Genomic DNA, 25,390 nt, shown 5'->3' on the forward strand with positions numbered 1-25,390 from the left:
GCTGGTCTCGAACTCCTGACCTCAGATGATCCACCCACCTCTGCCTCCCAAAGTGCTAGGATTACAGTTGTGAGCCACTGCACCCAGCCTCGTTCCTTTTAAGAAAACAGGATATATTCCTTGTTTTTCCTCTCTGCCAGTTTTCAGACTAAAGGGTTGGGGTAATAATCAATGCCATTGGTGGTAAATGGGTTTTTTTTCCTTTCTCTTTTGTTACTATCACTGTTAACTTGGGGTTTTTTACTCAATATTACATAGTCAATTATAGTCATTATTCTTTTTCTTCTCACTGATGTTCGTAATATCTGAAATTTGGTCAGCAGGAGACTTGAAGTTGTTTCTTGCGTCCCCGTGACTCCATGAGCATTTCCTTGCTCTGTGGCCCAGCAAATGACCTAGGCTTAATTTACTCTGTCCCGTATCTGGTATCTCCAAAGACCCCTGATTCTTTTTAGTGGAGAAATGGTACTTATAAACTAAGATCTGGGTGATTATACTCTTGTTTCACTAAAAGGCATTATTTTAGAAAAATACATTACCCAAGCCAATAAAGGTGTTTGGGATAAGGCAGTGTTTCTGAATGTCTTGAGATGGTTGTGAATTTATGGCATAGAAGGGAAGGACAGGATTTTAGTTTGGGAAAAGCTAGGTTGTGGGTTATTTGGGGGCCAGGGAAATGCACCATATAAGAATATTGTGTCACATACACAGGATATAGATGCATCTGTATCACTGTTTCTCCAAGCAGATAAAAATATAAATGCTGAAAATCCTGGGGAAATAAACCTAGACTGTTTAGTCTTCTCAAACCTAGGTCTTTCCTTAATTTAAGAAAATATTATTTTTTGAGAGAGCTATTTACATGGTGAAGAGAATTGATACTTCTTGTGTACCTAAGATTTTATTTATGTCAGGTTTTTTTATTCATATCTAATTTAATCACATTAGCCCTGCATGTTAGATATTTCTATTTAACAAATGAAGAAAATTGAAGGTCAGAGGTTAAGTAACGTAACCAAAGTCCTTTAATAGGTAAGTGCGATAACCAGAGTTTATGTCACGGTCTAATTCTATAAAGCTCATGATCTTTTTACTGTGACACTTAGTTTCCCATGAATATACTTCTTCAGAGTTCATGCTAACTGTTCAAGTTAACTACTTATATATTAAAGTCTAGGAATGTAAACAACCATAATCTTTTCATAGGTCTGTTAAAGAATGAAGTTTGTATTGAAAACCCTGAGATGCTATGAAGACTTCTCATATATCTATACCAGATGCAAGAGAAAAATGAGCTTTGTTTTACTTCTTCCTTTGCTTATACCTTTTTTTTGAGACGGGATCTCACTGTGTTGCCCAGGCTAGAGTGCAGTGGCTCTTCACCAGCCCCATCATAGCTCACTGCAGCCTTGAACTCCCGGGCTAAAGCAATCCTCCTGCTTCTGCTTCCTGAGTAGCTGTGACTACAAGCATGTGCCACAGTGCCTGGCATTTTTTTTCTTCTTTTCCATTGCTGCATGAGCCAGTGTCAGGTACTCCAGAGTAGAAAGCTGGTTTTGTCCTGTACTTGGGTAGATAAGGCTAGAAATAGTTACTGTGGAGCAAAACTAAGGCTGGAAGATAGAACACAGGAAGTAAATTAAGTGATTTTAAATTATTAACAGATCATCCTAATTCTGCCAGGCTAAGGACTGATTTCACTAAAAACTTAGGTGCAATTCACTGGAAATCCTGTTATAATCAATAAGGATTCATAGTAATCAAAATCTCAAATCCCAATTTTGGGAGGATTCCAAATTCAATCTATACATAATTGCCTTTACTCTGGAAGTACTGGTACTTTAAAATGTGTAAACTGAATCCCATTTGTATATCAAATTATATAATTTTAGAGACTTGTTTTCTTCAGAGTTCTTCCTTGTCAAGAAGCCTATGGTTTATTTTTTCAAGGCATTGATTTAAAGTCTACTAAGATTCTTCGTAGAGTGAAGCATTCTAATGTGTACTACCATCTCTGAATTTTTGTTTTGTGACTTCAGTTTCTTACTGAATTTTAATATTAACTAGTTAAAGCTGAGTGTGGTGGCACCTGCCTTTGATCCCAGCTACTCAGGAGGCTGAGTTGGGAGGATTCCTTGAGCCCAGGAGTTCAAGACCAGCCTGGGCAACATAGCAAGACCCTGTCTCAAATATATATGTGTATATGTGTATATGTATGCTAGTTAATGTTTTCATTAGTGGTCAGTTTAATCCTTTACCTAAATGATAAGACCCTGAATAAGGTCCTCTATTGTACATATCTGGATGTATATCCAGGTATTTGCCAATTAGTTATCTTCTCACTGGTCTAGGTAATTCTCAACTTTGGCTGTACATTTATCACCTGTGCAGCTTTTTTTTTATTTTTTATTTTTTGAGACAGAGTCTTATTCTGTCGCCCAGGCTGGAGTGCAGTGGTGCAGTCTTGGCTCCCTGCAACCTCTGCCTCCTGGGTTCAAGCGATTCTCCTGCCTCAGCCTCCCGAGTAGCTGGGATTACAAGTGTGTGCCACCATGCCTGGCTAATTTTTGATTTTTAGTAGAGAAGGGGTTTCTCCATGTTGGCCAGGCTGGTCTCAAACTCCTGACATCAAGTGATCTGCCTGCCTTGGCCTCCCAAAGTGCTAGGATTACAGGTGTGAGCCACAATGCCTGGCTGCAGCTTTTTAACAATGCTAATACTGGGCTCTGTTCCATGGATTCTGATTTAATTCGTTTGGTGTGGGGCCAAGACACGAGAAGTTCTTAAAAACTACTCAGATAATTCTGCTCACATCAGACTGTACATTTTTACTTGGATTTTCTTAATCCCCCCCTTCTTTTTTTTTTTTTTTTCTTTTTGAGACAGTGTCTTGCTCTGTCGCCCAGGTTGGAGTGCAGTGGCGCAATCTTGGCTCATTTTGCATCATTGCAACCTCCGACCTCTAGGTTCAAGCAGTTATCTTGCCTTAGCCTCCCTAGCAGCAGGGATTACAGGTGTGTGCTACCATGCCCATCTAATTTTTGTATTTTTAGTAGAAATGGAGTTTTACCATGTTGGCTAGGCTGGTCTCAAACTCCTGACCTCAAGTGATCCGCCTGCCTCGGCCTCCCAAAGTGCTGAGATTACAGGCATGAGCCACCGCGCCCAGCCCCTTCTTGTCTTTTATATTGTTTCTGTTCACTTGAGTCCTCCTCATCATTCCACACTCATATATGTTATAGCTAAAACTTTGGTTAATTCTCAACCTATTCTTATTTAAACTTTTCTCCCTCCCAACCTGTGTTGCATTTGTGATGTCATCGAATTAGCCAGGCATGGTGGTACATGCCTGTAGTCCTAGCTATGGTAGGCCGAAGCGTAAGGATCGCTTGAGCTCAGGAGTTGCAGTGCAGAGTAAAATGCCACTGTACTCTGGCCTTGTCAACAGGCCTTAAAAAAATTAAAAGTGCTTTTTATACATTAATTGATTCTTACAGTAATTGTCACAATGATCATATGGTATAGCAATAGCTATAAACCCACTTTTCTTGAGAAAGCTGAGGGACAGAAAAGTTGAGGGACTTTGCTAAGTTTTCACTACTGGGATATAATACAGAAGACATCCAGCAGAAGTGTTAGCATTTCTTTGTGGATATTTTTTTTCATCAAATTATCTGTAAAATGCATGGTTTATTTAATTTATGTGTAATCGTTAGAACTTCTAGTTAGAACTGTTACTGTGAGCTCCTTGAAGCCAGGGGCCATTATTTTATTTTACTTCTCGTTGTCGTTCACAGTGCCTTGTGTAATGTTTAACACATAGTAGGCACTTAATATTCTTTGTCAGTTTAGTTAATTAATTTAAGATCAGTGTGTGATAGGTTGTGATGGACTGAATCTGCCTTTACTACAAAATACAGGAAAGGGAAGGGGGAAGGTAGTTTACTTTCATTCTTCTGAGAGTTGTTTTGTTCTGGAGTAAGTGTAATTTAAATATATTGGCAAGTGTTTCAGGACCAAAATTCAAAATACGTCATTAAACATTGAGAAAATAAGACTAATGTGAACTACAGTAGAATTTTTGTTATTAGATATGGAAGAGGACATAGTAGTGCATGTTGTTGTCTTATAAATATAATGAAGTGCTTTTCATTTCATTTGATATGGCCTGTAAGCCCTTCTATATTCAGGAGATTTAAAGATGAAATTTCTCTATAAATAACTTAAAAATTGAGATGAATAAAACACATTTAGTTAGCGACACCTTGAAGATGATTTGAAATACTGATGAATCTGGTACTTTTATTAAAATTTGAAGTAATTTAACTCGAAAAATTTGATTTCATTATGAGCAGATATTTAGCATGTTTTGGATGCGGAGAACTCATTAAAATACAAAATTACTTTTTTTGCATTGGATTCAGCTTTAAGTGAAAATTAATGCTTTTAACCTATTTTTTTATGTTCTCTTTTCCAGAACATTGAAGTAAAAAGAATTTCTGCAGTCAAAACCAATAGTTCTACCTACCATCATCTTCGCACTTTTGTGAATAGAGAGACAGACACAAAACAGGTGATTGACTTATTGTTTCTTCATGCCCTCGCTTTATTATTTCTGTGTGCATTGAATTGAATTATATCTTAGTTATATGTATGGTGTTCCCAGATTTCAAAATTTGGACAATTGATGATAATAATCAAAAACCTTTTAAATGCTTTGAATTTTCATGTCAGGCATATGATGGTTTAATATGAATTAAAGAAACTAGTTGGCTATTTAAATGGTTATTTTAAAATAGCAGATTTTAAAGCTTTTTTTAATCATAAAATATTACATGCTATTTGTGGAAAATTTGGAACTGTACACGTAAGTGTAAACTATTGGGAAAACACCAATTCTGTCACCAAAGTGGAATATGGTTAATGTTTTAATAAATTCATTATAACCTTTATTTAAATATAAACATATACACACACTTTTCAAAACATGATTTTTAGTGGCCACTTAATATTTCATGGTAGCATTTATTTAACCATTATTTTATTTTTTGCTTCTGTAAGTAATGTAAGCATTATCTTGCACATTTTTATCCACATCTCTGATTATATATAAATTCCTGAAAGAGAAATTATTGGCTCCAAACTGTGTAACATTTGATACAGATCATTAAATTACTTTTTAAAAGCGTCAGCAACATAGGAGAATGGCCACCTTACCATAGCCTTGTCTGCACCGAATATTATGTTTTAAAAATTATTGCCAGTCTTAAGAGTAACAAATGATATATTGTTATTATAATTGCTATTTCTCTGTGTCAGTGGGGGTTTTAATTTTTTTCATGTTGAATATATTTCTCTACTAGGAAAATAAATTTTATAGCATTCCTGTGGCATTTAGAATGCAACAAATACACATTTTGGTTGACTGCTTAATAGCAGGTATTAAAATATTCAGTTAAGAACTAAAATGAATATCATCACAGAATGAACTTCTAAGATGCAAGAGTAAATCTGAGATTAATTTAAAATTGTAAAGTATTACAATTTCGATATTATGATGTAGGAACAAAAACTTCAATTTGTTGCTAACTGCTTTACTGTTTACTGCATTTTTGTGATTTGAAAAGATGTTACCTTTTAACTAAGATTGATGATGAATTTTTTTTTACCTAACTATCAGCATAGGGTGCTGCTGATGGTATTAAATTAATATCCATAAGCTTTCTTTTTTGATAGTAACCAGAAGGCCTACCTCCTTTTCAATTTTTGGACTTAAAAATTAGATCAGTAGTTATAATGATAAAGGGTTAGAAAAAAGTTCGGGACCACAAACAAATTTTGTTTCTAACAGTTTTATGAAAGTATTCCCACAAACTAAAGCTTTGTGTACTGAATGAAGATATGATTTCTGAATATTTTCAGAAATGGGTTTATTACTGAACACATTTTTATTCGAATATTTTCTTTTATTTGCTGCTTTACTGTATCACTTAGGAAAAATCTGTCCTTAAACTTTGGATTTAAAATGTAATGACCAATGTGCTTGGCTTTCAAGATAAAATTACCTCTGAATTTTCATCTGCACTCAACTTATATCACATACACAATAATTTTAGCATCTTCCCTGGAGGAGTACGATATGATCTTTACAGCAGGTATCATATAAAAAATATTTGCACGCTTGGCATATATGTTTGGGTATTTTTCTTTAGCAGCTTTCTGCAAATAAACTTTCATTTGTTCAGTCAGCCTTTTTAGCACGTAAGAGCTGCTATTGTGTGTGTGTGTTTTTAATATCCTGATAAAGTAATTCCAAAATCTTTTATATGTCATAATATATATCTTTGGCTGAAGAAGATTTATGAAAGTGGCCTGCTGTAGTCCTACTTACAGCCAGTAATTCTCTACATTTTGTTTTGCTACATTCGCTACCTCTACACACAACTGAACAAAACATCATACGCTTAAAAGTCCTACATTACATATTCATGGGCTTCATCATGTCTATTCTTTGTCAGTGACAGTTACGTAGCATTTTTTTCAAATGAACTTTGCATTCTGAAAATATTCAGTCAGATTAACTGTATTGTTTGTGGTGAGACCCAGAAATGTCTGCAGAAAAAGTGAAGCTGAATCAGTTAAATTCATCATCAATTTTCCATGCTCTATTATATCTAAAAAGATTTCTGTCCAAATATCTGATGTAAAAGATTCAGAAATGTATTTAATAATAGCATTTATCATTCATATATCTTTGATCTTCACATACTGAAAATAGAATCTAACATTATTTCAAGCAGATTTATGGTTATGTTTTTAATTGCATTGACACAAATCTATAGGGGATTGTCTTCCTAAAGCTGTATTATAAATCTTGTTTTGAAGTATGATCAATAAGAACAAAATTTGTTTGTGGTCCCTAACTTTTTCTCTAACCCTTTATTCATATCCTTTATATGCTTTTTTATATCTGGACTGATATTTGACATTCATGTTGTATGCTATTTTGAAATTTTTCCTTTCTTTAAAATTTTGGTTTACCAAAATTGACATACTGCTTTTAATTTATCTTCAAGAGATGTGAATAATTCATAAACAACTTTTTTCTTGAAAACCTCATGGCTGAAATGGATTGAAATATTGTTCTCAGAGGTTATATTATTTAATATCATACATATTGATATACTAAATACTTCTACAGATTATAATTTTGATTTAATCTAACTTTTTTTTGTCTTACCTGATGTTATTTAGTTTTGCATGAATATTTAGTGGCTCAAAGGGGTTATATTTTTGATAAATTTGTTTGGCCAGTGTACTCTTTGTTAATTTAACAACTGTCAATCTCTCTACCTATTTATCTCACCATGTGAGAATTTTTAATAATCTTACACTTGAAGTTAACAGCTTTTTTGGTCATCATTAATTGTTTCAACTGGCTGGCAGAATTTCAACATACAAAAGACAGAAAAAGACTTTTACTGCTGGTTACATTTAGAATATTTACCTATACTTGAAAGTGAATGTTCAGATAATAAAAGTAAATCCAGGCTGGATGTGGTAGTTTACGCCTGTAATCTCAGCACTTTGGGAGGCTGAGATGGGAGGATTGCTTGAGACCAGCCTGGTCAACATAGCAAGACCCCATCTCTTTAAAAAAAAAAAAAGTAAATCCAGACTCTGTGCCTCTTTCTCTTTTTTGTGTTATTTATGTTAATGAGATTTGTGGGTATTTACCTTTCAATACTGTCATTTTAATGAAGTTTCCTTTTTTTTATTTTTGAGATGGAGTCTTGTTCTGTCACCCAGGCTGGAGTGCAGTGGCACAGTCTTAGTTTACTGGAACTTCCACCTCCCGGGCTCAAGCGATTTTCCTGTCTCAGCCTCACGAGTAACTAGGATTATAGGTGCCCGCCACCATGCCTGGCTAATTTTTCTATTTTTAGTAAAGACAGAGTTTCACCGTGTTGGACAGGCTGACCTCAGGTGATCCACCCACCTCGGCCTCCCAAAGTGCTGGAATTACAGGCATGCGCCACCATGCCCAGCAAGAGATTTCTTTACTTACAAAGTGATGGATAAATGTGTTTGGAGGAGTATAACCTCATCTGGTTTAAAATGAGTAACTCGTAAAGCTTTATACTAACAATTTGATCCCTTTCATAGGTACATGCCGTTGATAATTGTGGACATTTTAAAATATAACTCTTCTTATATTTTATATATGTAGAAAACATGATTTTAAGATTGTTTTGTTTTTTAGTTACTGCTTGTCTCACACTTTAAAAATTTTGCCTACAATTTTTGATTGACTGCTAGCCAGATGCTCGTTTGGCTGCTGAAGAGGAAGCTAAACGATTGGAAGAACTACAAAAACAGGCAGCACAAGAGAGAATAGAACGATTTGAAAAGGCACATGTACGGGGATTCCAAGCAATGAAGAAGATCCATTTGGCTCAAGTAAGACTTATATTCTACCTATGACCATTACTCATGGACTTACTAATAGCATTGCAGGACTGATTAGTGAATGAGCTCAAAGAAAGGTAGGAAGGGTGGGTGTTCAATATAGTCTCTGATTCATATGATTTCAAGTTTCCCAACTTTCTTTGCCCTCCCATTTCAAGTTCTGATTGGGTTAAGCTATTCTCCCAGTGTATTGCTGTTCTAAAAATTTTACTAATGAATTTATTAAAAGTTTAATATTTTAATATGTCCAAAAACAGCCTGAGAAAAAAAATCACTTTCCTGATTATTTCAATAGCATATGTGCTCTATAAATCTGAGGATTCAGTTCATTAAATATGTATTGAGCAAAGCACTTGTTGGCTTTGCAGAATGTTGTTTCAAAAATAAAGTCATGATCCTTGCTACCGGAGCTTTTAAAAAGTGACAGTCAGTAGGCCAGGCATGGTGGCTCATGCCTGTAATCCCAGCACTCTGGGAGGCCAAGGCAGGCAGATCGCGTAGGCCCGGGAGTTTAAGACCAGCTTGGAAAACATGGAGAAACCACGTCTCTACTTAAAACAGAAAAATTAGCCAGGCATGGTGGTGTGCGGCTGTAGTCCCAGCTACTCAGGAGGCCAAGGTGGGAGGATCACCTGAGCCCGGGACAAGGAGGTTGCGTTGAGCTGAAATCACACCATACCACTGCACGCCAGCCTGGGCCACAGAGCGAGACCCTGTCTCAAAAAAAATTAAATAAAAAGTGACGTCAAGTCCAGTCGAGGTAGCTCAGGCCTGTCATCCCAACACTTTGGGAGGCCAAAGTGAGCAGATGGCTTGAGCCCAAGAGTTCAAGACCAGGCTGGGCAACATGGTGAAACCCTGTCTTTACCAAAATTCCAAAAATTAGCCAGGTGTGGTGGCCTGGGACTACAGAGTCAATACAGTCAGTCCCAGTTTGGGACTGTGTTGTGGCCTGGGACCTCATTTCCCGAGAAGGCTGAGGTAGGAGGATTGCTTGAGCCTGGGAGGCAGAAGCTGTCATGAGCCGAGATTGCACTATTGCACTCCACCCTGGTGACAGAGTGAGATTCTGTCAATCAGTCAATCAATAGTGACTGTCATCAATATGTAAAATATTATAATGAAAGCTGGCTTTATAGTTTTAGCTTTACTTCTGTTGTGCTTATTGTTCATTTAGTGCTTAGTCTTAAAATATAGCATAAAAATGATTCATCTTATTAGAAGTCTGATTTTATTTTCTGAATTTGACTAATACATTTGGATGTTTTAAATACCCATCTTAGGAATGAGTTTTTAAGTACTTCTTAAAAATGCATTGGAAATTAAATTTTCTTATGAAAGGTTATTTTTATAGTTTGAACTAAATCATGAGCTTCTCCCTTAAATTTTTAGCTTTCATAAACTAGGAGTGAATTATGACTAAAATAACTGAATGTCTGAATTATTATCAGTAATTCTCCCCATCTAAGGTTTAAACCTATAGTAAAACAGACACAAAAAGCAGTCATAAATTGAACAGATTCTTCCATAAAAGCAGTAATGTTTAGTAGTTAAGCAAGTGGGCTTCACAGTCATTCTGCCAGGATTTATCTCTCTTCTTCACCACTCAGCAGTTTGATCTCAGGCAGATTAGTTAACCTCTCTGAGTTCTGTTTCATGTGTTGTTTTTTTTTTTGAGATGGAGTCTCTGTCGCCCAGGCTGGAGTGCAGTGCTGGGATCTTGGCTCACTGCAACCTCCACCTCCCGGATTCTAGCAATTCTCCTGCCTCAGCCTCCTGAGTAGCTGGGACTACAGGCTCGTGTCACCACACCCAGCTAATTTTTTTTTTTTTTTTTGAGACAGAGTCTTGCTCTGTCACTCAGGCTGGAGTGCAATGGCGCGATCTCGGCTCACTGCAACCTCCACCTCCTGGGTTCAAGTGACTCTCCTGCCTTGGCCTCCCAAGTAGCTGGGACTACACGCACATACCACCACGCTTGGCTAATTTTTATATTTTTAGTAGAGACAGGGTTTCACCACGTTAGCCAGGATAGTCTCGATCTCCTGACCTCATGATCCGCCTGCCTCAGCCTCCCAAATTGCTGGGATTACAGGCGTGAGCCACCATGCCCAGCCCAAGTTTTTTGTATTTTTGGTAGAGACGGGGTTTCACCATGTTGGTCAGGCTGGAACTCCTGACCTCAAACAATCTGCCTGCCTCGACCTCCCAAAGTGCTGGGATTACAGGTGTGGGCCACCAAGCCTGGCTGTTTTTTGTTTTTGTTTTTTTTTTAGCCTCCCCTGCCACATCTCTCCTGATCATCTGTTTTGTGAGGATTCAATGAATTTTCCAAAGCCCTTGGAAATGTGCCTGGAATTTCATAAGCTCAGTAAATGTTAGTGGTAGTGGTCATTGTTATAAATAATCCAAAAGGAATAATATACTAGCTTGCAGTGAGCTAGAATAGTACACTTACTCAAACAACTTTAGATAATTAGAATCTTAGTATAAATGAAATAAGTTGATTTATAATTTTCCTTTTCAGGGCATGGCAAAAAAAATTCATCCTCAAAAGACAAAATAGTTAAAACTTTACAGAAGAATAAGTAATGTATATATGTTATCACTTTTAATTTATTTTTATTTAATTTTTATTTTTTGAGACAGTGTCTCACTCTGTTGCCCAGGGTAGAGTTCAGTGGCATGATCTTGGCTCACTGCAACCTCTGCCTCCTGGGTTCAAGCGATTCTCCCGCCCCAGCCTCCTGAGTAGCTGGCATTTCAGGCGCATGCCATCACGCCCTGCTACTTTTTGTATTTTTAGTAGAGACGGGATTTTGCCATATTGGCCAGGCTAGCCTCGAACTCCTGACCTCAGGTGATCTGCCTGCCTTGGCCTCCCAAAGTGCTGGGATTACAGGCGTGAGCCACTGTGCCTGGCCCATTACCATTTTTTTAATGCAGGATTTCTCTACATTATAGTAGACTTAATGTTCCTTATGTAAGAAGGTTGTTAAAAAAAAAACCGTGCAATCTCACTGCTAACAGAGGATTTCATTTTTCCTGTCTGAACCTTTTTGCTGCATACTGTATTGTGGCCTGGGACCTTATTTCCTTCTAGTGTCTGTATTAACTAATATTTGACTTCTACCTGCTTCTCCAGTTTTATCTTCCTTCCCTAATCATCCTTGCCCTCCATGCCCTAGCTATAATGAACAGTGTGCTATTTTCTGAATATCCCATGCCTTCATCTCCATACTGTTGTGCTGCAGTTTTTTTTCTTACATGTACTCATTCTCTTTCAGCCACTTTTGTCTGGCTAAATCCTTATCCCAAAGAACAAGAAGTCTTGCCTTGTTCTCCCTCCTTACCTTCTACCACCAAAATTCCATTAGATAACCTCATTAAAACACTGATTAAACTTTCATATTAGCCATACTCTTTAAGCTTAAAGAAATACATTCAGATCTCCTTTAATAATGGAAATTCATAAGAGTGTGAGGTAACAAGAAATATTCTATGTTAAGCCACAGTCACCCTGGGTCTTGGTGCTTACCTGAGATAGGTATATGGAGAACTGGAACAAAGTACATCACAGGAGCCATGGCAACTTATATAGACATTAACTTCATGACTTTGCTCAGAAAGGAAAACTGTAGCTGGCAGACACTTTTTGCAGCTTTATGGCCTAACCAGTACCACTCTTTCATTGTACTTACTAACATAACACTACTTATTTGTTGGTCTTACTACTAGGGTAGGGTTGAGATTGTGTCCCTAGCACTTAATGTGGTATCTGGTATTCAGCAAATAATTGTTGAATGAATAAATATCTGTCTTTTGGCTGAACAAATAATAGAGGAGAGGAGAGAAGCTTAGACCCTGATCCTCATTTCCCCTACCTGCAACACTGTTAATATTACCATACAAAGTTTGTGACTCAGTTTTTGTTAATTCTCTTTATTCTTGAAGAATCAGGAGAAACTAATGAAAGAACTCAAACAGCTACAGCAAGAGGACCTGGCACGTAGGAGACAGACTGTAGCACAAATGCCACCACAACTAGTTGAACTTCCATACAAACGCAGTGAAATGAAAGAAGACTGGCAGAGAGAATTGGAATTTGCCTTTGAAGATATGTACAATGCAGACAGGAGTAAGATATTTTCAGTAGGGCTTTCAATAGTGATTTTATACGTTTTGGTGGGAAAATATGTTTGTAATGATAAAGCAGTTTTTATCTTGAAATGAGTTCTCTGTTTGAAGGAGGCCCCCCATATTTTAGATTGAGACATTACCGTGGCCTTTGCATTTTTGTGATCCAGTTATTTTTAATCATTTTGGAATGGAAACATGTCTCTATTTTTCTTTTTTAAGAGGTGAAAGGGAATCTGATTCTGCACCTTGAACCAGAGCCCTTGCCCACTGTGACTGATCAGATCCAAGATGAAGAGCTGGACCTTTCAATGGAACAAGAAAATTTGGGTGCAGCTGAAGACCTTCCAGTGACAGAAGCTGAAATATGTTCTAGTGAAACAGATGGTAAAAACCCTTCTGAGCTAAATATTACAGTATTTCACAGGAAAAAAAAAAATGCTAACCATTAGCCAGCAGTTAGGAAAATCTGGTCTGATATAAGTGCAAGCAATGAGTAATACTGATGGGAGCAGTAGCTAAAGGATACAATGTTTTTATATTTCCATCATTGACGATCCTTTTTCATATGTGTGTAGGAGGAAAGTTTATTCAGACGTACAGATGATCTGAAGATTTTCAGGTTATTTGAGTTGGGTGCTCAATTCTGAATTCATTAGAAAGGTTGCATGGTAAACATATCTGATAGCAATAACTTAAGCATACCCTGAGAATGACCCTGTGTGGCATACACACCTGAATGTGTGTTCTGAGCTAGGGAATCTGGGAGTAGCCAACCTGGAGGTTCATTTCTTGTCTATGAGGAACATCTGAGCCCCTGTCCCATCCCGTGGAACATGAGCCATACAGAGGATCAAGGTGTCAAGTTTTGGGTTGAATGAAAGTTGTCAGGTGGAGATCGTTAGGAAAAGGGTACTAAGTGACAGTGCTATTTAAACTGCATGCTTTTTGCAAGCGGTTGCAGTTCTTCTGTCCAGCTTGCTGCCACTAGATTCTCCCTTATGTTTATGCCCTCAGTGAAACCCCAAATCTCATTGGCTAGCTCTGGATCTCTTATTTGGCATCTTGAACCTGGTGCCATCCCCATTTGAGTGAGTAGAGGTTCAGCACAACAAAGATCAGCATAGACTTGTCAGATCATCGGAGATCCTACTGGTATTCAGTTATTTCTAGGTACTTCGTGTGTAATGATGGATAGCACAAATTTTGATCTCTCAAACATCTCTATCTCCAACATTCTGAACTTTACTTGGCTGTCCCATAGTTAAAACTGCATGTCTAGCAATAAATTTATGATCTTCTCTTGCCTACTAAAACTGTCTCTACCTGTCTTTTCTATCTTAGTGAATGGTATCACAGTCTGCAGTTACCCAAGCCAGACCACTGGGAGTTACCTTTAATACTTTCCTTTTACCTGCATGTCTCCTTAAAGACCAAGTCCTCTTCATGGAATTCAGCTATTTTTGCCCCGTATCTACTGGTATTTCCTTTGTTTAAAACCACCCAGGCTTTCTTATCGTCTTCACCCTACACCGTGAACGTAGCCTTTTGGGATTCCAACTTTATGTAGGCCTCCTATTAGACTCCTCAAGTGAGGGCTCTAGGCCTTATTCATGTCTCCTATGCCTACATTGTTGTCCAAACAGAAGCCTAAGGTTACTACCAGCAACTGGGGGAAAAAAAGCAGCAGCAGCTTAAGGTTACTGTGTTTTGACTTTGGCATAAGCTTGGCAGAAGATGGTTTCATGGCTGACTTGCCTTCCCTCCAAGCTTTCCACTTAAATTTCATTTCTGTCCTCTGCAGAACCTTTTCTTTTCATGCCAGGTCAGCAGTGTCTTTGTTTGTTTGTTTGTTTGTTTTGAGATGGAGTCTTGCTCTGTTGCCCAGGCTGGAGTGCAGTGGCACGATCTTGGCTCACAACAACCTCCACCTCCCGGGTTCAAGTGATTCTCCTGTCTCAGCCTCCCAAGTAGCTGGGACTACAGCCACACACCACCATGCCTGGCTAATTTTTGTATTTTTAGCAGAGACGGAGTTTCACTGTGTTGGCCAGGCTGGTCTCGAACTCCTGACCTTGTGACCCGCCCACCTCTGCCTCCCAAAGTGCTGGGATTACAGGCATGAGCCACCGTGCCCAGCCAGCAGTGTCTTTAAAAAGATATTCTTACGGCCAGGTGCGGTGACTCATGCCTGTAATCCCAGCACTTTGGGAGGCCGAGGTGGGAGGATCATTTGAGTTCAGGAATTCAAGACCACCCTGGCCAACATGGTGAAACCCTGTCTCTACCAAAAATACAAAAATTAGCCAGGTGTAGTGGCACTCACCTGTAATCCCAGCTACACGGGAGGCTGAGGCAGGAGAATCACTTGAACCTGGGAGACAAAGGCTGCAGTGAGCCGAGACCACACCACTGCACTCCAGCCTGGGCAACAAAAGTGAAACTCCATCTTAAAAAAAAAAAAGATATTTTTACTCTTTCATGCAGCTTTTTCAGTTATTTTCATTGGGAGTATCAATATCTAGTTTGTCACAATGGAAGTCTTGCCCAATCTAAAGGGACAGTTACACTTTAGCTCCTGCTGATCTCATTTGGTCTTATTGGCTTGGTGTTGCCAAGTTGTTTGTTTGTTTGTTTGAAGCTAGGAATCTCATTGTTTTTAAAAATCCTTACTTTTAAATATTGGCAGTGAATTTACTTCTTAAAAATGAGTGGGTTGTGGACTAATGGTAAATGAAAGAAGCCAGGCAGAAAATAATACCTAAATGTATGATTCCATGTTTATATGAAGGTTTAAAAAAAACAGGCAAAACTAATCTGTGATCTTGGGGTTAAAGTAGTGGCTGTTTTTAGGGGTGTATTGACTGGGAAGGGACATGAAGGAACCTTAGTCCTGGTAATGTTCCACATGATCTGAAAGGTGCTACATCGACATATGTGAAATTCAGTAAGCTGTACACTTAGGTTTTTGTGCACCTTGTTCTTTGTAAATTATAACTCAGTTGGAATTTTTTTTTAATGTAAGTTAGACAAAACTACAGTCTGCCTATTTTCAACCTCTTAAAGATATTCTTAAATTTTATTCCTTGACTAAGCCAGAGAAATATGTACTTGCATCACACTTTTGTCCTCTTAGAGAACTGTTCGTATTATACTGAGTTTTGGCATTAAACTATCAGCCCACATGGGAAAATGTTTGAAGAAATACTTGTGTTGTTTTTTTGTTTTTGTTTTTAACTGAAGGGATCTCTGTGTGAAGATGGGTGGGAGACATTTTTCCCAGATAGTGCCAAGAATAATGTGGGAGCAGTTGATTTGCTTTTATGGCTATGATGTTTTCCTCTGTAGCTCACTAAGAAATACAGAGCCATATTTGGGACCATTCTCTAGTGTAGACTATAGAACCTCACAGCATATATTTTCAATACTAATCTTACCAGCAAATTAATTAGAAGTTACACATTCAGTTATCATTTAGCAAGCAAAATAAACATCTTCCTGATAAGTTTTTTAGGCTTGATATTTGTGTTGCATACATGTTTTTGGAAAATACTTGAATTTTGGCACTTTTACTATTTTCAGTTGAAAAAATTATTTCTAGTTATAATGATTGGAGTCAGATAGCATTGTTGTATATACTGTTAAATTGTAAATATGAGGAAAATAAAACTGTGCTTTTAACTAGTGGTTATAGCAGTGACCGAATATAAGATGGAACAATTTGCCTGGTAATACAGTAGATGCTAAGTAAGTTTTTTCCCTTTTTTCTTTCTTTTAGTTCCCTTGGCAATGAAGACCCAACAGATTCCTTCAAAAGTTCTTTTTAAAAAATTATTAAATAAGATCCGAAGCCAAAAATCTCTCTGGACAATTAAATCTATGTCTGAGGATGAAAGTGAAATGATTACGACTGTTAGTGAAATTGAGAGTAAAGCACCAACGGTTGAGTCAGGAACAATTGCCAGCGAAGAGAGAACGTTATCCTCTGGGCAGGAGCAAGGTATTTCTCTCCAAGAGTCTCATTTTCTATAAACCCTTTTAAGTTGTTCAAAAGTAGGTTCATTTCTGAAAAATCAAAGAATAGAGGTTAAAAGGAACAAAACATAATCCTGCTAATTAAAAGCAACAAAGAAACATTATAAAAGCCTTAGTGAATCTTCTTCCAGACCACTTTTAATCTAGTATAGTTATTTATATATATTAATTGCAAAGTAATCAATGAATCAAAATTAACCAGTTCCTTATTGAGATGTTCAGGCTGTTTTCTAATTTTTCTTGGCATTTTTGTGCTACAGCGGGCATCCTTTTAGTGAAGTCTTTGCCCACATCTTTATTTCCTTAGGAAGGACTCTTTAAAGAATAACTCCTGATCAAAGGATATATGAACATGTTAATGGCTTTTGAGCGTGTTGTATTCCCACTAGATACTTGGTTTCTTATTTGCTAATTTTAAATAATTTTCCGATTGGAAAAATAGGCTATTAACTATATTTCCAGAAGTTACAAAGTATCTTTTCACATACAATTCAAGTATCTCCTTGATTGAGATGATTTAAAAAATGTGATTGGATTTGTATAGAAATGTTGTGCTTCTATGCTTTTGATAAGAGTGACTTGTGGTCTATATTTGGGTTTTGGATTTTATCCGAAGTCTTCTTGAAGTATTTTCTTCCCTTGGCCCCTTGACAGTACCTTTGCTTGGTTTTCCTACTTTACTATTTTCTCTTGCATTTTCTTCGCTGTTTATCCACATCTCCACAATGACTAAACATTGTTAGTCATTGGTTAGTCTAGAGCTCATTCCTCAAGTCCCTTCTCTTTATATCAAAACTCCCTAGTTGATCTCAAATGTCACACTTTACATTATCATCTATATACTGATGTCTCCCAAGTGTGCATTTCTATTTTTGGCCTCCTGTTTGAACTCACCTTACTTATTTAACTGTTTCCTTCTCTTGTATATCTAATAATATCTTAAATTTGTTCAGAAGTGACCTGTTGATATCCCCTCCCACCACATACCTGCTTTTCCTACAGTATTCTACATTTCAATATCTGGCAATATGTTAATTCCCTTGCTCAAGCCAAAAAGCTTATAGTCATTCTGGTTCCCTCTTTTCATATCTTATGTATCTTATGTCCAAACTATTAGCTGATCCAGTTGGTCCTACCCTCAAAATATATCCATAGTCCAACCATTTCTTTCCACCTACATCCTAGCTTAAGCCATGTTCATTTCCTAGGGTAGATTCTTGTAGTAGCCTGCTATCATCAGCCTTTGCACCTCCCTGTTATCGTCTATTAACATAGTGGTCCTCTTAAAAACAAGTAATCTCATGTCATTTCTTTGGATGAAGAAGCCCTCCAGTAACTGTCAGTTTCACTCAGTAAAAACCAGAGAGTTTATAGTGGTTTCAAAGCCTTATGTGACCTGCACACATACACTCCCACCACCACTACTCCCATACTCACTACCTCTCTGACTTCATTTGCCTGCCACACCTCCCTACCCATCTTCTGCACTGTAGATGCCAGCTTGCTCGCTGTTTCTCAAACAGCAAACATAGGACTCATGATCTTAGCAATTGCTAATCTTTTTGACTAGACTTCTCATTTTCTTGGGTATTTCCTTGACTCACTCCCTCACTTCCTTCACATGTTTACTCAACTATCCCTTTCTCAGTAAGGCCTTTTCTGACTATATAAAATGGCACACTTCTACCACTCCCCACCTCTACCCCGACCTCTACACCTTTTACTTCCTATCGTCTTTACCCTGCTTTCCCCCCATAGCTCTTATCAATATCTGATGGGCCCAGTAAAGTGACTTTGGTGCTTATTTTGCTTATTGTATTAATGCCTACCCCACCCATCCATAAGGACGGGAGCTTTGATTTTGTACATTGCTATGTCCCCAGAGTCTAGACTACTACTGCCTTGTACAAAACAGGTGCTCAGTTAACATTCGTTGAATTAATTGAATAATTTAAAGCAAGAGAGGTAAATTTGGAATCTAGACATATATATGATATTTAAAGCCATGGGCATAGAAAACCACTTGGAGGGGAAATAATTTAGTGAAAAGAAGGCTTGTAAGACCATCTGAGGGATTCCAACATCTAGAAGATGGCTAGAGAAAGGGCAGATAGCAAAGTCAGTAAAAGGAGTGGCCAGAGAAGTAGGGGAGAATATGGTGTTGAAATCCAAAAAAGGGGACTCTCATAGTCAATCCGTGACCAAGTTCTTTTGATAAAGGGCCTGGCTGGGCGCGGTGGCTCACACCTGTAATCCCAGCACTATGGGAGGCCCAGGCGGGCGGATGATGAGGTCAGGAGGTCGAGACCATCCTGGCTAACACGGTGAAACCCCGTCTCCACTAAAAATACAAAAAATTAGCCATGCATGGGCTGGGTGCAGTGGCTCATGCCTGTAATCCCAGCACTTTGGGAGGCCAGGGCAGGCAGATCACGAAGTCAGGAGATTGAGACCATCCTGGCTAACATGGTGAAACCCTGTCTCTACTAAAAATACTAAAAAGTAGCTGGGCATGGTGGTTGTGGGCGCCTGTAGTCCCAGCTACTTGGGAGGCTGAGGCAGGAGAATGGCGTGAACCTGGGAGGTGGAGCTTGCGGTGAGCCGAGATCGGGCCACTGCATTCCAGCCTGGGCGACAGAGCGAGACTCCGTCTCACAAAAAAAAAAAAAAAAAAAAAAGTGAGCCAGGCATGGTGGCGGGCACCTGTAGTCCCAGCTACTCGGGAGCATGAGGCAGGAGAATGGTGTAAACCGGAGGCAGAGCTTGCAGTGAGCTTGCAGTGAGCTGAGATCGCACCACTACATTCCAGCCTGGGCGACAAAATGAGACTCCGTCTCAAAAAAAAAAAAAAAAAAAAAAAAAAAGATAAAGGGCCAATATGAGCAGGCTTTCACCATTCTCATCTTGCTTTATTCTCCCCCTTGCCTGACTAAAACCATGCACACTGATCTCTCAGTTCCTTGAATGGGCCAAGGTTTGTTTCTTTATCCTCACGGGGCCTTTTATACCCATTGGTCTGTCTGGAAAGGTCTATACATCTTCACGTTGTTTACCTGGCTGGTTCTTCCTTACCTTTCAAGTGTCTGCTTAAATGTCGTTTCCTCAGAGAAATTTCATCTTGCCCAGATTTATTACACTCTATTGTATAACCCTTCACTTTTCTTATATAGTACTCATTACAATTTCTAATTTTATAATTTTTTTCTGGGATAATTATAAGATGGTTCTGCCACCTACTCTGTAAAGCCTCCTTGAGGCATTTTCTCATTTACTGTGGTATCCCCAGTATCTGCCACATAAGTAGGTACCAAATGAATTAATGAGTGAATGAACGGATAGCTCCATGCAGACTATCTGGCTACCCAAATATGATCAGAATAAATTGCTTTAACTTCCTTCTCTGCTCTGGTTTCACAAATTATTTTTTAAAAACCTAGTATCCAAATATATCAAAGATACATTGACATTTTGTTAGCTTCTCCTTTTTAACTTTGATACCTTGTTGTTTCCACTCTTTTTATGCTTTTCTCCTATGTTTGAAACCCTATCAGCGTATCTTTTAAATCAGTTCTTCATGTTTTCACAATTTCAGTCTTTCATCTCTGTTGTTATTATTAGGCTTGGGTTTAATGAGAAATATATCTGATCATCAGGAAGGTGACTGGATCTTAACTAGATGAGACATTCAGATGGCCCTAGATTTAATCTGTTAATAGCAGAATTTTGTTATTTTGCTTTGATTTAAGTTTGACAATGATTATATATTCAAAATAACAGTGGTATTATCTATTACAGTTGTTGAAAGTGATACACTAACAATTGAGTCTGGACCACTTGCTAGTGAAGATAAACCACTTTCGTGTGGTACAAACTCTGGAAAAGAACAAGGTATTTCTTTTTATCACATCCTCAAATCAAATTTGACTCCTTGCATCTTTTTTTTAAATAAAATTACATGTGATATATTAAGAAAGGGCATTATAGTGGTGTCAAAATTCTAAATTATTGAAACTAATTTTTGTTTGGGGCATTCCCCTAGAAATAAATGAGACTCTGCCTATCACAACTGTAGCTCAGAGTTCAGTTCTACTTCATCCTCAAGAAGAAGCAGCCAGGATTAGAATGTCAGCAAGGCAGAAACAGGTAATTTGAAATTTTATTTTTAAAGGTTTATTTTTCCCCTAGGTACTATTATATAATTTTGTTTGGCCAATGAAATTTGTCTTAATGTCTGGCTAATTTTGATATCATGTTTTTGACATTGTCTTACACAAACATTCAGCTGATAAAATGCGTGTTGTCTTTGCCCATACTGCTCATTCAACCCTTATTGTGTCTGCTTTATATTTTATATATTTGTATAGATCTTCCCTATAAAATTTATTAGCTTTTAAAAAGCAGAGACTATCTTCTTTAAAAAATTCAATTTATTCTACACAGTTTCTGATGCAATGCTTTGTACATAGCAAGTATACAATAAATAATTGTTGAATTAACAAGTCCTTGTCATAATATTAGACACTCAGATGGGCTTTGTAATCCCACAAGTTTTTTGAAAAATAATACTTCAGAGGAAAAACTTTTAATATACAGCACCCTTTTTTTGCTCCGTCGCCCAGGCTGGAGTACAGTGACACGATCATCGCTCACTGCAGCCTTGACCTCCTCAGTTCAATCCTCTGACCTCAGCTTCCTGAGTAGCTAGGACTACAGGTATAGGCCACCATGCCCAGCTAATTTTTTTTTTTCCTAGTAGAGATGACGTCTTGCTATGTTGCCCAAGCTAAACTTTAACTTTTTTAGGCCGGGCATAGTGACTCATGCCTGAAATCCCAGCACTTTGGGAGGCTGAGGTGGGCAGATCACTTGAGCCCAGGAGTTTGAGACCAACTTGGCCAACCTGGTGAAACCCTGTCTCTGCTAAAAATACAAAAATCAGCTGGGTGTGGTGACACAAATCTGTAGTCCCAGCTACCCAGGATGCTAAGGTGGGAGGATTGCTTGAACCCAGGAGGTGGAGGCTGCAGTGAGTCAAGATCACACCACTGCACTCCAGCCTGGATGAGAGAGTGAGGCTCTATCTCAAAAAAGAAAAAAAAAAAAAAAAAGGCTAGGCCCGGTGGCTCACACCTGTAATCCCAGCACTTTGGGAGGCTGAGGCGGGTGGATCACGAGGTCAGGAGATTGAGACCATCCTGGCTAACACAGTGAAACCCCGTCTCTACTAAAAATACAAAAAATTATCTGGGCGTGGTGGCGGGCGCCTGTAGTCCCAGCTACTCAGGAGGCTGAGGCAGGAGAATGGTGTGAACCCGGGAGGCAGAGCTTGCAGTGAGCCGAGATCGCACCACTGCTCTCCAGCCTGGGCGACAGAGCGAGACTCTGTCTCAAAAAAAAAAATCCTCAACTTATGACTTTGGTCTCATCTACTTTTAATAAAATATTTTTTTAACCCAACTTACCTTGAAGGAGGCTAATTATTACTAAGCAGGCCAGTTTATAGTCCTAGTTAGTTTTTTCAAAAATACAGCTGGGGAATAATTCCGTGAGCCAGTATTTCTTCTCAGATAAATACTTTCTCCGGCCAGGCGCAGTGGCTCATACCTGTCATCCCAGTACTTTGGGAGGCTTAGGCGGGTGGATCACCTGAGGTCAGGAGTTTGAGACCAGCCTGGCCAACATGGTGAAATCCCATCTCTACTAAAAATACAAAAAGTATCTGGGCGTGGTGGTGCGCACCCACAATTCCAGCTACTCAGAAGGCTGAGACAGGAGAATCGCTTGAACCCAAGGGGCGGAGGTTGCAGTCAGCCAAGATTGTGCCACTGCATTCGCCTGGGCGACAAGAGCAAAACTATCTCAAAAAAAAAAAAAAAGAAAAGAAAAATTTCTCATCAATAGTCTAGAACAGTATTGTTCAGTAGCACTTTCTGTGATGATGGAAATGTTTTATATCTATGTACAGTATGTACCTGTTAGCCACATGGGCTGTTGAATAAAATAGTGTAACTGAGGAACTGAATTTTAAGTTTTATTTAATTTTAATTAAATTTAAGTAGTCACATAAAGCTAGTAACCACTCTATGGACAGTACAGTTGTAGATGTACTACAGAACTGTAAACAGTCTAAATTCAGGGGCTCCTATGAGTAAGGGAAAGTAAGGAAGAGGAACTGTCTGGGAACTCAGTTGAAGCCACTGTTGCCTAACTAGGAACAGGTAAAGAATCAGGTCAAAACATTTTTTATTTTGAAAATAAGATCATTGTTCATTATCTCTAGTAGAAGTGCTGCTCTTTATATAAGAAAACAACGTGCATTCCTTTTTTTACTTATTCAGTAAATACTTGTCTGTTTATCAGGGACTGTAGAGTAGTCCCTGCTTATCCACAGTGTATATGTTCCAAGACCCCTCGTGGATGCTTGATAGTACCAAACTGTGGATAATATTGATTCCTGTATATACTGTGGGTGAATTTATTTTTCCTTCTTTATAATTCCACTGATAGAAGATTTACTTTTACCATAGATCTTAGCAATCGGCGTATAATTTTTTTTCTTTCCTTATTGAGAACTTTCAGCTTTTCACTAAAAGGAAGCACTTTACAGCCTCTCTTTGACATATCAAAATTGCCAGCATTACTACTCTTATGCTGTGGAGCCATTATGAAGTAAAATAAGGGTTATTTGAACACAAGCAGTGTGATGCTGCAACAGGCAAGTTTTTGTAACCAAGATGGCTACTAAGTAACAAATGGCCTGGTCCAGTTTACAGCATGGATATGCTGGACAAAGGGATTATTGATGTTTTCAGCAGTACAGAGCAGGACAGTGCAAGATTTCATCACACTACTTAGAATAGTGCATAATTTAAAACATGAATTATTTCTGGAATTTTCTATTTAAGATTTTCTGGCTGCGTTGACCCTGAGTAATTAAACCACAAAAGCTAAATTGCAGATAGGAGGGGACTAAGGTGCTGGATTTGGCAGGCTAGTTTTGTCCTCATGAAACTCATAGTTACTCAAACATGTTCATATTACTTAGAGTGTGAGTGTGCTTGTATAGTATTAGAGTTTATGTGTTATCTTTCTGCCGTTTTCTTCTGTTCCATGCCTGACAAAAAAGACACAGAATGTTGTTCATTGCTTTTAGATAACTATCCCTCTTAATGAGTATGGTTAAGAAGTCAAAGTATTTTAGGAGGCCTTGATATTTAATTTCTTTAGTCATTATTTATACTATTAAATGTGTGAACATAGAATTTGGCTGTACATCATTTGCTACTTCAAGGTAGTTCTTCAGTGGTGATTAGGGTTTCCCTGTGTTCTCAGAAAGTAGAAATAGTTAATGTATTTATTCTTTCTTTTCCTTCTGCCTTTTTTTACTTCTGTCCCTTTTTCTCTTTTTCCCATTTCCCATCTTTTACTCCCATCCTCAGTCTGTCAGTGATAACAACAGAGATAAAGCATCACCACTTACTTCTTTGAAAACTGGTACCCTTGGTGAAGAAATCTAATTTCTTTTAAATGGAACGTGTGTTATCTTTGCCTTTGTATGAGTTTGTTGTTAATAGATCAATAGTATTTTTGTTACCTAGATAATGGAAACAGAAGAGCAGAAGCAAAAGCAATTGGAATTACTTGAACAAATTGAACAGCAGAAATTAAGATTAGAAACTGACTGCTTCAGGGCTCAGCTGGAAGAAGAAAAAAGAAAAAAAACTCAACCGACTGGGGTAGGATGCAGAAAATCTCATCACTATATAAATCATTTGGTGAGGGGGCAAGAAAATATGAGCACTTGTAGCATTTAGAAAAGTAAAATGGATGGCTGGGCGCGGTGGCTCATGCCTGTAATCTCAGCACTTTGGGTGGCCGAGACAGGCAGATCACTTCAGGTCAGGAGTTCGAGACCAGCCTGGCCAATGTGGTGAAACCCCATCTCTACTAAAAATACAAAAATTAGCTGGGCATGGTGGCACGTGCCTGTAATCCCAGCTACTCCAGAGGCTGAGGCAGGAGAATCACTTGAACTTGGGAGGTGGAGGTTGCAGAGTGAGACTCCATCTCAAAAAAATAATAATAATAAAAGTAAAATGCCTTTTGTAATTCTTATTTGGTCTTTTTTTGATATAATGTATGTATATATGAATAAAATTGCATCAGTTACGGCTTTCATCTTTCAGTTTCTATAGGATACTAAAAGATAACGACCATGGTTTGTAGGTAATGCATATGTTGAGCTTTTGGACCTGCACTAAAGGAGAATGACAGATTAGTTCATTTCTTACTAATGGAAATGCCAGTCATTTTATAAAAAATAAAGCTGTATGGAAGTTTACAATTATAGAACTATATGTAAAAATACTTCAATACTTACTTCTAAATTTGCTTTTTAATTAGTAACTTTGTCTTTTATTAGGTTGGCATTCCTCCAGCATCATGCCCTGTAATTTCTGATGAAGATAGTCATAGGCAGATGATTCGTAACTATCAACGTCAGCTTTTACAACAAAACAGGTATTAGCTAGGGTATAATTTATATGTGATCATATGTGGCTACATTTTTAGGATTTATTGTTTCATTTATATGAGGATCTAATTTGGATTTCCTTAGAATTATGGCATTTAGAACTGCCATTCTTAAAGGACAATGTGAGCGTAATTTCTTTTCACCATGAGTATTGCCAACCCTAGATTGCTGTTTGTTAAATTTAATGTATAGACATGGGGCTTTTTATTTTTCATT

At 38.0% G+C, this 25,390-nt stretch overlaps 1 protein-coding gene across 8 annotated transcripts in view; it reads left to right on the plus strand.

Moving 5' to 3' along the window:
• CEP295 (centrosomal protein 295) overlaps positions 1–25,390 on the plus strand; it is a 372,495-nt gene that overhangs the window by 313,343 nt on the left and 33,762 nt on the right. For 7 of the 8 annotated variants that reach the window (XM_063693458.1, XM_019036707.4, XM_055356069.2 and 4 more), the window contains 9 exons: positions 4,478–4,573; positions 8,320–8,460; positions 12,424–12,607; positions 12,829–12,993; positions 16,385–16,606; positions 20,437–20,529; positions 20,681–20,784; positions 24,240–24,377; positions 25,064–25,161. In XM_063693458.1, the coding sequence (XP_063549528.1) occupies positions 8,437–8,460; positions 12,424–12,607; positions 12,829–12,993; positions 16,385–16,606; positions 20,437–20,529; positions 20,681–20,784; positions 24,240–24,377; positions 25,064–25,161 (1,028 nt within the window). In that variant the 5' untranslated portion in view covers positions 4,478–4,573; positions 8,320–8,436. Of the gene's footprint in view, positions 1–4,477; positions 4,574–8,319; positions 8,461–12,423; positions 12,608–12,828; positions 12,994–16,384; positions 16,607–20,436; positions 20,530–20,680; positions 20,785–24,239; positions 24,378–25,063; positions 25,162–25,390 lie in introns of those variants that run through there. The other variant, XM_063693457.1, reaches the window with a different exon arrangement.

Source organism: Gorilla gorilla, chromosome 9 (assembly GCF_029281585.2).
Source record: "Gorilla gorilla gorilla isolate KB3781 chromosome 9, NHGRI_mGorGor1-v2.1_pri, whole genome shotgun sequence".
NCBI lineage: Eukaryota > Metazoa > Chordata > Mammalia > Primates > Hominidae > Gorilla > Gorilla gorilla.